The sequence below is a fragment of the Falco naumanni genome, chromosome 7 (genome assembly GCF_017639655.2).
Source record: "Falco naumanni isolate bFalNau1 chromosome 7, bFalNau1.pat, whole genome shotgun sequence".
In the NCBI taxonomy this organism is placed as follows: domain Eukaryota; kingdom Metazoa; phylum Chordata; class Aves; order Falconiformes; family Falconidae; genus Falco; species Falco naumanni.
Window position 1 is genome coordinate 20,148,517 of NC_054060.1, and position 14,607 is coordinate 20,163,123.

At 44.6% G+C, this 14,607-nt stretch overlaps 1 protein-coding gene across 7 annotated transcripts in view; it reads left to right on the forward strand.

Annotated features, from left to right (window-relative positions):
- The window catches only part of TJP1 (tight junction protein 1), a 198,656-nt gene that overhangs the window by 114,952 nt on the left and 69,097 nt on the right, over positions 1-14,607 (forward strand). The window contains exon 1 of one of the 7 annotated variants that reach the window (XM_040600237.1): positions 8,567-8,914. The exons of the other annotated variants lie outside the window; for them this stretch is intronic. Within the exon in view, the coding sequence (XP_040456171.1) occupies positions 8,882-8,914 (33 nt within the window). The 5' untranslated portion in view covers positions 8,567-8,881. Of the gene's footprint in view, positions 1-8,566; positions 8,915-14,607 lie in introns of those variants that run through there. 7 annotated transcript variants of the gene reach the window in all.

Below are 14,607 nucleotides of genomic sequence, written 5' to 3' on the forward strand. Positions count from 1 at the left end.
AAAAGATATGGCAGTTACAGTTTTTCAGCTTGCACACTGGATTGAACTGACAGATGTGTAAAGAAAAGATTTAGCTAATGAAATCGATATAATGTGCACTTTTCTGTGAAGTCTGTGCTGCCTAAAACCATAGAAACGTAAGACATGAGAAACACTCATCCAAGAGTGGTAAATTCCATGTCTGCCCTGTTAGCTTTACACTGTAAATATTTTCACTTTGAATCTTTCTGTACTGTCTGTATACGTTTTAGCTAGATGAAAGCATTGTTCTGATTAGGGCCTCTTGGCAGCACTGTGGTATAGGTTGTGGCATGTGAACCTATACAACAAGGAAGATTTCTCTGGTAATGCAGCAGAGTCAGGAAAACTTCTGACTGCGTATTTCTGAGATGTAAAGCTGAAGTTTAAGTAATGATACACCCATAGTCACATACGTTTATCTTCTCAAATGCTAATGTTTTCTGAGTAAGCAAATGCATAACCAGTTTTAACCAGCAGCACTCAGCTAAGATTGAAATCGAGTTCCCCCCTTCCTGGAGACACATGCCACCAGTGAGTTTCCCTGAAGAGCTTCTGGTTTGGCAAATGTAAATCAGTTTACAGATCTGTTTGCAATATAAATGCTTAGAAAGCTGGACTGAATCTAATCAAATGAGAGAAGAAGTGAGGTTTGGACTCTGTATCAGTATAAGCAGCATGATGACTCAGAAATTCTCATTTAGTACTTCACATCTTTTTGAACCTTGTCTGCTGTGTTGGACATACCCAATATTAATCTGTGATCAAAACTTGATTTTGTAAATCTTGAACCAAAATCATACTTAATTACTTCTCAAAAATATCTTACTGAAAATGTATTAAAGGTTGTAGTTAATGGGGCCAAGTGTAAAGAGCACGCATGTTTTCTGAGGACTTTTGAGTGACTGAGTGACAACTGGTTTCACTGGGTCCATATACAGCCAATACTATATATATCTCCAAATGAAAAGAATGCACATCTAAGGATTTCTTGCGCATGCCTGCTGGCATATCTTACAGGACCACTTGGAAAATGTAATGCAGTTATCCAGGGAACGAAGCAAGCAATCTTAGCTCAGATGAGGTGTGGGTGCCTTACCTCTGTAAGGCGGAGGATGCCTTTCGTCCATAGATGGGGAATCTGCAACTGAGGAGATCTTTGTGCTTGGAGTGTAGGTAAATGCTATGTAAGTGTAGATACATAATTATGTTACCTTTGCCAGTAAAGCCAGCTTAAAAAGTCCCCGTCTATGGCCACTTATTCCTGCCTCTGTGCTGCAAGGATAATTTTTTAACCAGTATCACTTTAGTTAGCCCCATACAGAGTTAGCTTGGTGCAGCTGTGGAGGTGGTGATGTGGTACAAGGGCAGAAACAAGTGGTCAAGTAGCGTGAGAAGAACACAGGGCTTCCATCACATTACTGTATATTGCCTGCTGATTTAATGTGCTGTGGTGTACCGAAGCCCAGAAGATAACCCATGGCATGTTTTGTTTTTTTTCTGACAACAACAGGTCAGGAAATAATGCAGTATCTTCCCACACTAAGCACTTTCTGTTCTATTAGTCTCTCTTGTATCTTGCCATCTTGAAACTGCTATATAAAATTAAAACTTTTAAACTTATTTTAAAAACTTGTCATAAGTTTTATGTGTATTATTAAAAAGATTAATATTAACCACACTGTAACAGTTACAGATGAAATATTCCACCAGGGTATACTGCAAAACCACATGTTGTCCCTGGGAGCTAAATTTTGCTATTGATTGCAGACACAGCTAAAATAAGGTATGTAATATCATGGATAACCAGATGTCTCCTTAGTTGCTACAGACTAAAAGTGACTGAAAAGCACCCTTAAAATGGGAAGTACGTGATGCTCGGTAAATTTGTCTTAAATAAGATCTTTTGAGGGTTTATTGAAACAGGGAGTTAAAACCCATAAAACTGTGTTCTACTGTAGTATTTTATAGCAAAATACTACTTGACACATTCATGGCTCAAGCTTAATATATTTTTGCGTGATAATGGTTTTGAAAGAGAGCCACAACAAAACCATCGCAGATAGTGGTGACATCACTGTGCAACGTAAACATCCAATAATCTTTAGTTAAGAAAGCTGCAGGGGGCACACGTTGAAGTAACTTGAGTTCCTTCCAGTGACAGAAACAGCAATCTTTTTAATGTGCTTTTCTTTTAACTGTTCTTAATATATGGAGGTAAAACCAAAAGTAAATGCTAAGGTGTAAAGGGTTCATAACCCTATGGGCATGACCACAGGAGCTTAATCCCCTTACTTACCTCCTCAAAACCTTACTGAAGTCACTTTTATAAAGCAGGTGCTACTAGGACAGAGCTACCAACTAAGGTAAAGATTACACTGGAATTACTGGGTGTAATCTGGTGTTCCTGCTTTTAAGTACACCGTTAGTCCCTTGACTTGATGGACTTGTGCATATGAATTGTAAAAGAATAGATGGAGTCTTGTACCAGTTGTAATAAGAAAACCTAAAACAAACCTTGAGGTTCTAAAAGTAAAAATCTGAGCAGCAATCAAAATGAATTATAGTTTATAAATGTCAGTAATTTAAGTTTCCACCTTTTTGCAGTTACCCACTGAAGTCTTTCTTATATGAAGAATCAAGATGCCAATGAACTCACCTTTTGCAGTATTATCACTAAACTCTGTTAGCAGTATAACAATTTCCAGTAGATATTTTTGTGTTGAATAGCACAATTTTCAGTACATATTTTCACGTTGTATATGCCCTTCTCATTAACAGAAACGAGTCACAATTATTTCCGGTGGTACTTATAGCAACCACTATTATTTGTGCTCAAGAAACTGGAGAAGCGATCTCATGTTTCAGAACTATCTGGGTTGGAAACCCACACCTCTGCAACCCCCTGTCCTCCCGGGCTTCATTCCTCCTCATACATGGGGATTTCTGTTTGGGTTTCAGACAACACTTTTGTCACTTTGTATCTGGTACAAGGGTTCCTGGAAAATTTCTGGTTTTGAATATAGAGCTGTTTGCCAGCAGGGTAATTAAATCAATCAATTTTATTATGCTGTCCCTGGGCTGCCTCTCCAAAATACTCACAGTTTATAAGTAACAAAGAACTTTATCCTGATGTGCGTTCCTTCCTCACTTCTGCTTATCAAAGTTACCTGTGCAGTTAGTCTTTGGTACTTGTTGCTTATTGTCTGGGCAAGCGTTTTTAAGAATGAACTGGTACTCATGCTTTCAGAAAGCAAAATATGAAAAAAAGAATTCTAGCTCAGTGGAGCATGTGTGGCACATGTCTGCGGTGTAGGTGTTTATCGGACTGGAACCACATCAGCAGCGAATATGCGCCTGCTTAGGCTTCATGGCTGTCTCTGATTATTTTTACTGTCCCCTGTTTACCAAATAAACCTGGAGAAAGTAGAACAATTCAGAATATCTGACAATTTGATGTCCAGTGGCTACTTACAGTGAAGCATTTCATAAAATCAGCCTTGATCAGCTGCAGTGCATTTAAATATACAGTCCCATTCACGAAACTTCTGTCTGAGACTGGAAATAGAATAACTTTACAGAAAATTTCTGTAATAAATTAGCTCTGCTGCCATGAACCAAGGTTAAAACTCACAGATAACGTTTTCTTAAACAGCGGTCACGGATTTTGTCACTACACAGAATTACACAGATTACAAAGGTTCTCTTAAGACCTGGTCCAAACCAAGGAGTCAAGAGTTTCTTTTTATAAGGGTATCCCAAAATAATGACCAAAGAGACTACTCTTCAGCTCTACAGTGGTAAATTCTTTAAAGTATTTTAAAGCTGAAAATAACCTTGCTTTGCTACTGCAACCTACTTTTAATTCTCCTTGTACGCTTGCCATTAGCCTACAAATTGAAGTGATATTCTGACTGAACAGAAAAACCTTGCACTGTGTTAAACTAAATGCCTTTTTTTTTTTTTTTTTAAGGTGTTAAACAAGAGATAACAATGACTTTAGAACAGCGGGAGTTTAAGACAGGCTGACTGGCAAAATGGGTTGTGTTTATACCTGGTCAGGGCATATCCAGCCTCTGGTGTGATCTTGAGGTGTAGGCTTTAACCTGTTCATGACGGGTAATGTACAGATGGTTGGGATTTTGTCTTAACAGTTCCAGTGTGTGAGAGGCCATGAGTTATTGGAAGACTGTGTTCACGGTGTATTGGGCAATTATCTGCAGCGTCTTTCGAAGAGGCACCCGCAGTGGAACATAGCCTTTCAAACAGGAAGCAGATAGAGGAAGCAAGCTTTAACTGCATGGAAGTGGGAGGAAGATAAGAATCATTACTAGACATCATTACTGCTTTAATTTTTTCCCTGGGGACTTGGTTCAGCAAGACACTGAAATTCTGTGCAATTTTAAGGACATGAATTTCCCATGGCTTTCTTTAAACCACTTACTTGTTTCTTGAGGTGGAAACAGGTACTTTCTTCTCTTGCGGTTTACATGGTGAATTCTGATTTTCTCTTCCCCTTTTTTCTTTATTCTTGAAATGTTGAAATCAGGTGGCAATTACAAATTTAGAACATACAATATCAACTAAACTGCTCAACATCATTGGTAATATATAGGCATACTTATAGCTAAGTATCCCAAGACTATATCATAGGGCAGCAAAACCGTCTGATCTCTCAGATCTGATATGAATTGTTCCCTTTCTAAGCCGCACACACCACAAAACCCACAGGAAGTTGTCTCTGTAGTCGCTGCGGTTCTGCAGTTTCCTTCTTCCCCATCTTTAAGTGGTCAAAACATTTCTTAAAAAGTTAAGTCAACACAAAGTAGAGAATAGACTTCCTGTGCTTGCAGTGTAACAGATACACGTTCCTTCAGCTAGAAGGAAGGATTCACACATCTAATTGTCCTTCTGTGTCCTTTGAATCAATTTAGGGTTATGGTTTGAACTATACTGATTAAATAGAAGTTTTATTTTTAGGTTTCCTACCAACAAAATATAATAGTACTTTTTTTAGACGTCTCCCACTAGCAATTATTTAAAGGATGAGCAAAGCACTTGCTTTTCTTCAGCTGTTGACTTCTGGAAGCCATCCTGTTTTCAGGAGCTGAAAGGGCAGCATCAGGAATATGGTTTAAAATTCTGCTCCTTCAGCTAACAGATGGGACTTGGTATATATCTGTCTCTGACTGAATGTACTATATATAGGGCATATATATGCATAAGCAGTGACATGTATGTATCCCTTGCTATATATATCGATACGTGTGTATATATATACACGGACACTTACTGTTTCCTTAAAGCCTTTTTAAAGGGAGTCCATGAATGCACTGGAATCCCAACAATCTTACAAACATAGAACTTGCTCATTTTAGCAATTAATTTCATAATACTTTATTAAGAATCAAACCACAAAAGTTAAACCAGAGTATCATTCAAGGTTTCTTTTCACTTAATATAATTATTTTAGGTTGATTTGACCAACATTTGACAAAAATGTGATCTGGCATTTTCAGTACTGTTGATGGTAGATTTGCTTGTGAGCAGTTCAGTAATGAGGAGATGAAAAAGTTCTCCCGAAGGAAGAATTGGAAAGGACAGGAACATCTTCCTGATATTGCTTTATTTAAAAGCCAGCAAAAACATTTGCTGAAATAATTTGTATCTACCAACAAACCTAGCATTTCACCAGTGCTAATAGAGTAAGATAGCATTTCTAGCTCCTCTAATTCATATCAAGAGTACAGATGGAGTTTTAAACAACCATTGGAAGGAAGGATGAAGGCAGATGGGGAGGGAGGGAAGGAAAGGAAGGAACAAAGGAAAAAACAGGAAAAAAGAGAGTGAGAGGAAGGAAGGAAGGAAGGAAGGAAAGAAATGAATCCCATTAGTCTCTGTGGGCCGGAAATTACGTATGTCCTCTCCCAGACTGGTGAGAGATCGTCTGTGGTCATTTATATCCACTGCCAGATGTTTCAAATCCCTCGATAGAAGTCCTTGCTAAATAGACCCTTTCCTTGTGAAATTCAGTGTATGGATTGATGGCATTTTCTCATCCAGTGCAAGATGATAGAAAAATGGCACCTCCATCTTCACTGGAACTTTCTTTGCTTTGTGTTTTTCTTTCACCTTTTTATTTGCTCCCCATCTTTCTCCCAGTACCCAAACAACTACTTTTCTTTCCCATGGTCCTTCCCCCTTATTTTAGGGATCTATCTCCAGCTCTTTGTGTTCGCATGCCTGTGGTCCTCTTTCACTCCCCTGCCATATGCCTCATCTTGGTTTACAGTCTGTAATCTCTGTTTCCAGCCCGTCCTCCTCACCAGCCTGCAGGCATTGCTCACCCTCCCCAGAACTGTACTTACTCAAGTGGGGGTAGGTGAAAGGGAGGGATTACTCTGACCTACTCTTTATCAGTTCAGTGTCCCCCGAGTTTCCTTTCGTGTGTCTCCACACCTTGAAAATCTCCCCCCTCCTTCCTGCCGTGATCTCAGCCTTTTCCTTCCTTCCTCCTCCGGTGAATACTCGTAGACTCCGGCAATGAAGCATGCAGGCATAAAAAATGTCACATTCCACCTTCTGCATGTGCAGATAGTTTAAAAATCAAATACCTGAGCCTTAGTTACATCTCGCAATTAACAAATCAAAAGTCTGCAATAGTGTTTTCGTGGCAGGGGCCAGCGGAGGAGCTTTGGTGAAGGGCCGTGCTGCAGTGTAGGAGGACTCGCGTGGGACTGAGCCCTGCGGAGCTCAGCGCAGCCTCTGCGGGAAGACAGGAGCGAAGCCACCGTGTTGGGGTACTCCGGGAGCAGCCGGGTGCCAGGCAGCCCCCCGAGAGCCAGGGACAGTGCTGACGCAAGATAGAGGCTACTGGAGCTTTGAGGCTGTCCTTGTGTGGTCTGGGGAGGGGGTTTGCTGTAAGGGAGAAGGTTCTAGTGGGTTTCCTCTGCCCTGCAGCACCGTGTTCTCCACACGATGGTGGAGGAGTTGGCCCTTCCCCCCGATTTCAGACTGCTGCCTTGGGAATTTGCTTCAGCTATTTCCTGGAATATGAATTTGTTTATTTTCAAAGGAGAACAAACGTAAACCTCATACAGTAGCTTCGGGTAGGGCATTTCTTTGTAGAGGAGTGATTCGGATCATTGAATTGTTGCCTATTTTTAAGAACTTAAGTGCTTCTGAAGATTGCAGGGAGCACAAAAGCAGCAAGTAGCACATGAGAAGCACAAGTGCAAGAAGGTTGTGGCCCCGGTGCCTTTTACTGTTACTTGTACCGCGTGGAGCGTTTGCAAAGCATGCGCAGAATACTCCAGATTTTCATCTAGGATTTAATCTCCCCTACTCTCACTGGAAGCTGATGTATCTGAGATTAGTTATGGAACTTTTGCTCTAGTCTAATATTCAAAGAGTAAATGAATCAACCTAATAAGCTGTGGCCCATAGCGATGTGGCTGATACACCGACCGTGCCATCTTTTCACTGAGCCTTGAAGCACTTTAGCGGGTGATTCTTTTGGAAGTGGTTTGAGTAAGTTGTGAGTTGGTCCCACAAGAGGTGGGAGCAGGTGGTCACCTCTCCGCCGCCAGAGCCCTCCTGTTGCGGGCAAGCAAGAGCTTGCGTGAAGGGACCTGTGCCCTGCCCGTGCCCATCCCCCTCAAAATATTGTCAAATTTTCAAAAAGCCTTTTTGTAAATAGAAGAAATAATTTTTTGCAGTGTTTAAGTAAACGCTCACTTCGTAAAAGTCACAAAACCCTTCACCTAAAATCCTTGACATTCATTTTCTAAAGCCTGAGGCAGCAGTTCAGGGAGCTATAGGAAATGCTAAGGCTATGCAGTCACCACCTTCAACCAAATCACATCTCCCACGTTGTTTTCTTTTTGTATCTTTATGGCTTTTATCTCAAGAACGAAATGTACAATTCGGAACTGGCGTCCCGCCCCTTCGAACAATAGCCGGTCTGGGCAGCGGCACTCGTCCCGCACTGGTGGCTGGCCCCGGCCCGCAGCCCTTCGCGCCAGGCGCTTGTAGGGCCGCGGGCACCGGCCCGGCCCGGCCCGGCCCGGCGGCACCGGCCCTCCACGGCCGCGCCGCCCCCCGCCCGCAGGCCCGGCCCGCTGCGCTCGCTGCGTTTCAAACCGCCCCCCACGCTCCCATAGGCTGCGGCCGCCCGGCAGCCGCTCGGCCCCCGCCGCCGCTGCCCGCCGCCCCGACCATCGCGCGGGGGAGCCCGGCGGCGGGCGACGTCTGCGGAGGCCCCCGCACCGCGCGGCGGCCGGCGGAGGGATGAGGCCCGGCGGCTGCGTCTGCCGCTCCGCCGCCGGTCGGGGTGCGGGGTCGGCGGCGGGGCCGGGGGGAGCGGGGGCCGCGGCGCGCTCCCCCCTGCCCCCCCCCGCGGGCGGCATGGGCCGTGCCGGCAGGCAGACATGTCAGTGGCTGCGCGGGAGGAGAGGCACGCGGCGGCGGCCGGGCACGGGGGGGGGCGTGCAGCGCGGCTGCTGAGGGGGCGGGCGGGCCCGAGGGCTGCGGCGCCGCTCCCGCCCTCTGCGCCCCGGCGGCGGCGCCCCGGGCGGACTCGGCGGGCCCCGGGCCGCCAGGCGCCGCCGGCCCCGGGAGAGGGACCGGACTTTTATCAAAGTTGAGCCTCCGCTCCCCGTCCTCTGCCTTCCTCCCTCCCTCCTCCCCCGTCCCCGCCCTCTCCCCGCCGCCCTCCTCTTCCTCCTCCCCCCGCGCCCTGGGATGTTTATTCGGGCAGCTGCGTGAGGCGCGGGCGGCGGTGGGGAGTTTCTCTCCCCCGGCCTGAGGAGTTGCAGGCGTGCACACACGCTTCGCCCTGCTCTGGGGGAGAGAAGGAAACAAAATGTCTGCCAGAGCTGCGGCGGCTTCCAGCAAGGTAAGGCTCAGCCCCGGGGCGGCGGCGGCGCTCCCCCCCGCTCCCATCCCGGCCGCGCCCCCGGCGCGCTTTCGGCAGAGCCGCCTTGCCGCCCCTGCCCCACCGAGCCCGCGGCTCCCCGCGCCCGCCCCGGCTGGGGGCCGCTCGTCCGAGGGGGTGGCGAGGCGGCCCGCGGGGCCTCCCGGCTGCCTTCCCCGGGCGCCCCGCCGCGCCTCCCGTCTGCCGGCCGCGCCGAGCCGACGCGCAGGTGCCCCCAGCCCCCCGGGCCCGCGGCCGCTGCCCCGCCGGCCGCCCGCCTGGCTGCTCCCTGCCCGCCCGCCCGCCAACCTGTTGGACGTGCGGTGGCGCCCGGCTGGCGGGCGGGGAGCGCCGGGGGCGGTGGGACGGGGCCGCGCTGAGCCTGGGCGCGCTCCGGGGCAGGGGCGGCCCGCCCCCCAGGCAGAGTCCCCCAGGCAGAGCCCCTCCGGCGCAGCCCCGGGCGCGCTCCGGCCGGCAGCGGGGCAGGGGCGTGCGGGCGGGCCGTGCCCTTTTGTTCCAGGCTGGAGCGTCGGGTGGCAATTAGGGGAGGTTTAGCCGGGAGAGTCCAGTACTGCAGGATTTTTTTTTTTTTTCCTGCAGCCGCTGAATCGGTTGGGAATGATTGTTGCTGACATACGGTAAACAGATTTGGGGCGGCGGTAATCCGTCAGAAACTGGTGCCGGCCCTCCACCTGATCCGTAGGTGTCGGTGCAGGTGTACGCCGCGGGTGTGTACTCTGACCTCCCCACGCACCGCCGCGGCGGGGAGGGACGCGGCACGGCCCCCGGGCGAGGAGGTGGAGTTAGGAACGCTCAACAGGTTATTTCTTCTTCGTGCGAGATTAAAAGGTTTGCTCTGAAACTCGTTTGGATTTAAATTTCAAACTAATTTTTCGCTGCGACTCCCGAGCTGCTGCCCCGGCTCCAGCGGGACGAGCCCCCCCCGTGCGGTAGCCGGTGCTGTGGGCGCCGCTGGCGCTCGGCCCCGGGCAGCTCCCGGGTGAAACTCGGCGGTTTCGGTCTGATGTCACTTGCTGGTATGCGCTTACTCAGGAGGGATGTTCCGCAGGCTGCAGCAAAGTGCGCACCTCACCGCCTTACTACTGAAAAACTTCAGGCTACTTGAAATACTACAGTAGCGGTAAATTTATTAGTGGGAAGATATTGTTAGCTGTGCTGATTTTAGCAACTCTGGAGTCTTATGTTTACTTTCCAGGTGTATTCAAGGCAAATTCAGCTTCCAGAGGTTGATTTGGAAAACTTACGTGCCACTGTTAGCCTGCTGAGCTTAGTGGCCCTTTCTTAGTATGCTTTCAGAGTTTTTTGTGTTTTTTTCCAATTAAATTTTTAAATATATGTGCACACACTTCAACAGCAAACACGTACTGTTGGAGAAGTAATTATTTTGAGGTAATACTTCAAACTGGTGGTATCATCTAGCTACAGAGAAAACATTCTCTTTTCCCTTGTTCACGTGCATTTATATTAACAACAAATAGGACTCGAAGATAGATTATACTCCTAAAAGGAATAGTATTATGTTAGATTTCTGCCACGCGAGGAATTGTGAGAAATTGCATCAGCTTAAATTTTTGCTAATTTTTTCTTGTATGAAATCAGGGGCACAAGGTTCCTGCTTCCACTTAAAAATACTCTCTTAAAATACAGCTGTTTTACAAGGCTGTGGAAAAACATTGCCTTCCACACATGCACCATCTTAAAAGTTTTGGGGTGTTTTTTTTGTTGTTGTTTGTTTGTTTTTTAAATACAGAAGTATTATCTATTGTGACACTAGGCTGGTGTAAAATTGGCAGTTCTATCTTACCGTAGAAGGTTTTTGAAGCTTTTTCCTGGTCATGGTCATATCAAGTTGGCCCTTAGAGCACGTATACAATGTCAGTCAAACTAGTTATACCGAAAGGTATGTTAATACAAGGATGTTGCAAAATATGGTTTCCCTTGAGTTTAACTCTTCAGTAGTATAGTTTCACATTTTATAAAAATCATGTATTGGAAATAGCTTATCTCTTTCTCGGGGTGGGGAGTTACGAGCCCTGTAACTTTTTCCGAGTAAATTCTTGTAGTCTGTAATAGCCTTTGATAAAAGGTATTTCTTATCTTTTTGATCTTCATCACAGAAACGTCTTTCGATACTAGAGTCTTATGCATACGGTTCATATGAATTCCTTGTCAAAGCAGAAAGGCTTTCAGTAGACGGGTGGTGATATTTCTGCCATTAGTTCCTGGGCTACTGTTTATATAGTTTTAATAGTTGGGTGGGGGGTGGAGGGGAATTACAAAAAATTTAGTAATAGTAGAATATTGGAGGACTTTGGTGTTCAGGTTGTGGATCTTGTTTCCTTCAGTTACCCCTTCGGACATGGTATCATTTTCTCATATTTGGGGTTGTAATGCATTAAAAAACCCCAACCCAACTCTGAATGTTAAGTAACTGTCAAGAGAAGACCATACTTTTTAGCCTTGTGGACCTTCTGTCCACATCCACATTTATCTTGGCACACCTGACCAGAAGGGAGCTAAAAAAAAAAGTTTTTTTATTAGTTGAATAATTCTTACTTGTACGTAAGTTAAGTGAATCTTGTATGGTGTGATTGATTATGTTACACTCTATTTACAGTCTTTATGCTACCTTCCACTGCCCTTCAGTTTTGGTTACTTTAACTTTTCCCAGCTACGCTGTAAAAGAATGTGTTTTTGTTAAGGTTTTAAATGCTGGCTGTAACAGTTGGTAGTAAATGTAGAAAATGGTGAGAGAAATTACATTTTGCAGTCACAACCACCACTAGATTATAGACTGCAAACGATTAAGTGGCCTAATTTCTTCTATATCTTATTGAACAATACTAATGGATGCTGTGGGAATGACTGTGTCAGGGTAGTGAGATGTAAAGCTCCCCACTTCTAAGCTGGGTGTTCAGAGATAGTCCACATTGGTTAAAAAAAAGTAGAAATGCTTTTAAGTGGTAAATGTGGGAACAGAACTTGTTGAATCCTTGAGCCTGTTTGAATGCTGCACCTGAGTTCTTGAGACTTCCTTCTAGATTTATATACTTGCATAAAGAATATTTGCCAGTCTTTCACCTCAGTTCTGTAATTAATTGGATTTTGGTTGTTGTGTCTGTCTAGCTCCAGGCACGTATCTATTATCTACCACTTCGATCAGAAGTTGAGAACTTGATCAGTTAACAGTTCAAGACTTCTGATTGCAAGGACTCTTTGGTTTCCTCTGCTAGAGGGAATGACCTATAGTTCTTGTAAATCCCAAACCCTGCTTGGAGACACCAGTGTATTTGTTTCTTGTAGAGGATACACGCACAAGCTTTTGAAGTGTTTTTTAATGTGCTGTAATTTATCAGATGGCTAAGTTTAGAACAGTATTTTGTTTTTCCTCTTTAAGTCTATATGAACGTCACAATGTTAGATCAATTCTCAGGTTGCTGGTGAGATTCTCTGACTATAACAACGAAGAAGAAATACATATGTAAAAATGCATCTGGGGAATTAAAACCAAGTATGAAAATAAGCTGAGGATTTGATATAACATCAGAACCTACCTTCTACTTGGAGGGAAGGGGGAATATTCTGTAAAATGACCGCATTTAATTGTGATAGTGTTCGTGTAAGTTGTATTTGGACCTTAGGAAATACTTATTCAAATGTTTTCTTTTCAAAGAAGAAATTATCTATATAACTTATATTTTGGAGTTGGATTTTCTTAAATTCTTTGACTGTTACCATTATGACTATAGGAAACTTCAGCTGCCAAATGATAGTTTACTTGTGCTTTTCAGCATGAATTTTGTTGTAATGTGAGAAGAGTCATGAGCTCCAGTAGGTATTAAGTATATTCTGGAGTTTGCTTCTGCTTTAACATGCAGCACAAAGATTAGTGTAATGTAAATAGAGCTTGAAATCTGACTGTGCCTGGGAGCTGATTCCACTTCTATAGAGTGGAAAATCAGTAAGACCTTATCAGTGACCAGCTAGCTAATCTTTTCAAGGAAAACATCTAGAAATGGCTTATTGCATGTCATAGGTATTCCAACATGCACATTGTACTACTGCTTAATGTACTATGAGAATAGATATTGGGCTTCTGTATGTGCAAGAAAAATGGCTCAAAACATGGTATTTTTGAAATGGTGCTGGAAGTCAAGAGTGATCATTAAGCTTGAGTGTATGTCTGTGTTAATGCTACAACGTACTGTCGTGGTTAAAACTTCCTGAACTTCCTGCTGTGAGGATGTGTGAAAATAACTTGTTACTAAGTCCTCAGTGCAAGAATCTGAGTTGAAAACAGAACAGTAACTAGTGAACTATTCAAACTGTGAATTGTGCTGAATACTTTGGTTTTATTACTTGAAATGGTATGCAAAAGTATTGTCTATCTTGGGTCAAAGCATTTATTTGTCCAATAACTTCATATCAAAATTGGTGAAGTTCTGACCAAGGACTTGGCTGTCCACCCATTTTGTTAGAGGCCATGCCAGTAAGCTTGTGATGTGACATAGGATCCTCTCTTCTGTTCTGTTCCCTGAGCCTCTGTGACTAGGTGGAAGGTGATGTCTTAGTCCATAGGATGTCTGAAGTCATGTAGTTTGTATGGCAAACTACCCTTTGTTAAGACAGACAGGGGTCATCTATATCCCTCAAACTTTTCCTGGTTAGTGTAGTATGAATGCAACAAAAATTAATATCAAACTATGCTCAGTGTTTTCTCAGGCAAATATATTGCTAATGACTTCTTCAGTGAATGTACTGATTAAGCAAACAGCCGTAGGGAAGTCTTATAATGAATTCCATGACTCTGTGCAGTATATTTATGCTGAATCTAAGAACTCCTGAAATGAAAACATTGCCTTGTTTTATAATTAAGCTGGTTTAGGGACAGATTATTCAAATATGTGCTCTACGCTCATAAAGAGTAGGGGTGCCCTTGTTTCAAGGTGCTGTGATGTGCATCAGTGAAGGATCTCAGAAAATGGAGGAAGGCGTTCATCTGAATGCTGCGAGGCCTGGCTGGTGAAGGGCCCCCTTTGGGCCCTGCAGAGTAACAGCACTACTGGGGCCGGCAGTGTGGTGACTTGTCCAGGAACAATGTTGTCTGCTTGGTTATCCATGGGATTTTCCTGCTGTGGTATATCCTTAGATAACTCCTTAAGCCACAAACCGTGCGGGCTGTTTGAGCTATGTGGATGGGCTACTGCAGGGCTGGAGAACTGCCCCAGTATGTGCAGGACTGGGCACTTTGCTCACGTTTGCTATTCCGAACTCTGCAGGATCTTCAGTAGCTCTTTAGAGTTGTTTCCTGCCTTTGCACATCAGGATTTATTTAGACACTTGGAAAAATTGAATATACTGTAGGTGCTAAAAATTTAAATATTGGCTTTATGTTAAAATAATATTTATTTTCTCAAGGGTATTTGGTAATCCCTAATAGGATTCTTGATTCCTAATCCATTATAAACAGATGTTCTACCCTTTTATGGTGGGGGAGGGTAGCCTAAATTCAGTAAGATGATAGCAGTAAGGAGTGTTGCATTGGAGAAGCTCGTGTTCTTATGAGAAATGGGCAAGTGTACTGTGACCCTTTGTGGCCTGCATAACTCATCATAAGGTGTTTTGTTAGTTTTCCATAGCAGAGGAAGCAATAA